Source organism: Eimeria mitis, genomic scaffold, assembly GCF_000499745.2.
Source record: "Eimeria mitis Houghton genomic scaffold, Emh_scaff4551, whole genome shotgun sequence".
Classification (NCBI taxonomy): Eukaryota; Apicomplexa; class Conoidasida; order Eucoccidiorida; family Eimeriidae; genus Eimeria; species Eimeria mitis.
This window is the reverse complement of record NW_013572864.1, coordinates 651-1201: the sequence shown is the minus strand read 5'-3', so window position 1 is coordinate 1201 and position 551 is coordinate 651. Positions and strand designations below refer to the sequence as shown.

Sequence of the window (551 nt, the reverse complement as noted above, 5' to 3'; positions counted from 1 at the left end):
CCCTAAACCCTAAACCCTAATTCAGGATTCTGGGGGAGCGATCCCCCAGGGAACCCTAAACCCTCGAGGGGCCTTATCGGGGCCCCACAGCTATCAGCAACCCTAAACCCTAAACCCTAAACCCTAAACCCTCAACACATTTGTTACACACATTGACCTCGAAACAAAACCCTCATCTACGCAGCCAAAACCCTAAACCCTAAACCCTAAACCCTAGCCTTGGGGCAGGAGTGCTCTGGGTTTCCTCTCGCGAATCGATGCATGCTGCAGCCTAGGGTTTAGGGTTTAGGGTTTAGGGTTTAGGGTTTAGCTGAAATGGGGGCCTCTACAGACAGACGCTCTGCACCGCTGGCGGCGGGGCGACCGAAGGAACTCAAAAGGCACAAGCAGCAGCAGCAGCAGCAGCAGCAGCAGCAGCAGCAGCAGCAGCAGCAGAAGCAGCAGCAACAGGAGAAGAAGCAGCAGAAGCAGCAGAAAAAGCAGCAGCAGCAGCACTCTGAGGCAGCAGCAGCAACAAACACAGACGAAGAAGAGTGTGGATCGATAGACAG

General features: G+C 54.4%; 2 protein-coding genes across 2 annotated transcripts in view; one reads left to right on the top strand and one right to left on the bottom strand.

Moving 5' to 3' along the window:
• Positions 1 to 153, bottom strand: part of EMH_0076000 (uncharacterized protein) — a gene marked incomplete at both ends in the record, with an annotated part of 3764 nt that extends 3611 nt beyond the window's left edge. The window contains one exon of the mRNA XM_013499678.1: positions 148 to 153. Within this exon, the coding sequence (XP_013355132.1) occupies positions 148 to 153 (6 nt within the window). The remainder of the gene's footprint in view (positions 1 to 147) is intronic.
• A 162-nt stretch (positions 154 to 315) lies between these two features.
• EMH_0075990 (uncharacterized protein) overlaps positions 316 to 551 on the top strand; it is a gene marked incomplete at both ends in the record, with an annotated part of 747 nt that continues 511 nt past the window's right edge. The window contains one exon of the mRNA XM_013499677.1: positions 316 to 551. Within this exon, the coding sequence (XP_013355131.1) occupies positions 316 to 551 (236 nt within the window).